This window comes from Myotis davidii, unplaced genomic scaffold (assembly GCF_000327345.1).
Source record: "Myotis davidii unplaced genomic scaffold, ASM32734v1 scaffold64, whole genome shotgun sequence".
Taxonomy (NCBI): Eukaryota; Metazoa; Chordata; class Mammalia; order Chiroptera; family Vespertilionidae; genus Myotis; species Myotis davidii.
In genome coordinates this window covers 5062672-5064311 of record NW_006296226.1, presented here as the reverse complement: position 1 = coordinate 5064311, position 1640 = coordinate 5062672, and the positions used below count along the sequence as shown (strand labels likewise).

The 1640-nt window shown below is 43.6% G+C and overlaps 1 protein-coding gene across 1 annotated transcript in view; it reads right to left on the bottom strand.

Annotated features, from left to right (window-relative positions):
* Window positions 1-296, bottom strand: part of LOC102757839 (S-adenosylmethionine decarboxylase proenzyme-like) — a 995-nt gene extending 699 nt beyond the window's left edge. Inside the window, exon 1 of the mRNA XM_006771243.1 lies at window positions 44-296. Within this exon, the coding sequence (XP_006771306.1) occupies window positions 44-296 (253 nt within the window). The remainder of the gene's footprint in view (window positions 1-43) is intronic.
* Window positions 297-1640: the final 1344 nt, after the last annotated feature.

The window sequence follows — 1640 nt, the reverse complement described above, 5'->3', positions numbered from 1 at the left end:
TTCAAAATAAAACGTCTCTTGGAGACAAACATGCTACTCTCACTGAATACATAAGCTTCCTGCTTGCCAGTCTTTGTCACACTTAGGATTGAACACCGAACATCCTTCAAAAGCACTGAGAAGACTTCCTGGGGTGGCATCGGCTGAGTTCCCTTAAAGGCAGTATGATGTTTTCCTGTCTTTGCAAAGGCAAATGGAAAGCTATTCACCTTGGTTAACCTTTCTCCTCTTCCATTTTCAGTGCCAGGTTTAGAACACGGTCTATCACCAGTCCCAGAGCTAGTGCCAGCTACCATGCCAGTTTCAGCATCAGCACCAAATCTAGAGTCAGTCCACAGCTAGAGCCAGCTCCAGACATAAGAATCACATCCAGTACCACCAGCTCTGTCACCTATTCAAGTTGGAACTAGTACCAGTTTTAAGTTAGAGCCAGTCTCAGAGCCAGAGTTAGCTCCATCGCCCACTCTAGCACAGCTATAGAGCTAGAGTAGCTCCAGTGCCAGAGCTGGAGCCACCTCCAGAACCGTTTTCACTTATTGCTATGGGGTGCGGGGAAGAGGAGGGAGAGATCAACCAAAGGACTTATATGCATACACTTAAGCATAACCCATGGGCGCAGTCAGTAGGGGGGTGAGGACATGTGCTGAGGGGGTGGGAATGAGTGGGGAGAGGTCAATGGGGGGAAAAGGATTCATATGTAATACTCTCAACAATAAAGAAGTTTTTAAAAAAAGAGAAGGAGAGATTACCGGCAGCTCCTAAAGGATGTCAATGGGAAGGGGCTCAAAGAAACACTGTGGAGTGAGGGCAATACTTTGTGTACTCATATGTATTTGTTCAAATGGATGGACTAGTTCAGTAATATCTGAGCATGTAAAGTATATATTATAATAAAATATAAGAAGAATGTAGACTATTTAATTTTTTTCACCTTTATGAGTAAAAATAAAAACACAAGAGTAATATGTGGTGATAAATACAAAGAGATTTTCCTTTTGAGTAAATTACTGGGAGAGGCATGATGAAGGATTATTTCTCTATTTGGCTGATAATTTTAGGAATGTATTTCTTGGAATTCATCAATCAGCACTTAATGCATGCTAATGTTGTATGCATGTTATACTTCCATTAATAAATACTTATTTTTTAAAAGCATCATTTGAATCTACCCATGAGCTTCTTCAAATCCTGCCTGCCTGCCTTCTCTTAAAAGGATATAACCTGGGGAGATACCAAGATGGCGGCATAGATAAACACCGAAATTGCTGCCTCCTACAACAACTTCACAAATACAACAAAAAGACAAAACAGACATCATCCAGAACTACAGGAAGGCTGGCTGAGTGGAAATTCTAGAACTAGAAGGAAAGAGAAAAGCACACTGAGTCCCAGAGGAGCTGTGAAAGTAAAGGGCACAGGTACGGAGGCTTGAGCACGTGTGGAAAGGGGCTGGCACCTGAGGACGTGGCTGTCTTTTTGAATTGGGAGGGAGTCACAAGCTCCCAACTGCTCTGAACTCCAGTTCCAGGAATTCTCTGGGGCCCGAGGACTCATACGGGGAGAAACTGGACTGTCTGGCAGTGGGCAGAACTCAGAACTTGAGGGCGGCTTTTCCTCAGAGGTGCCTGCAGCAATTACCA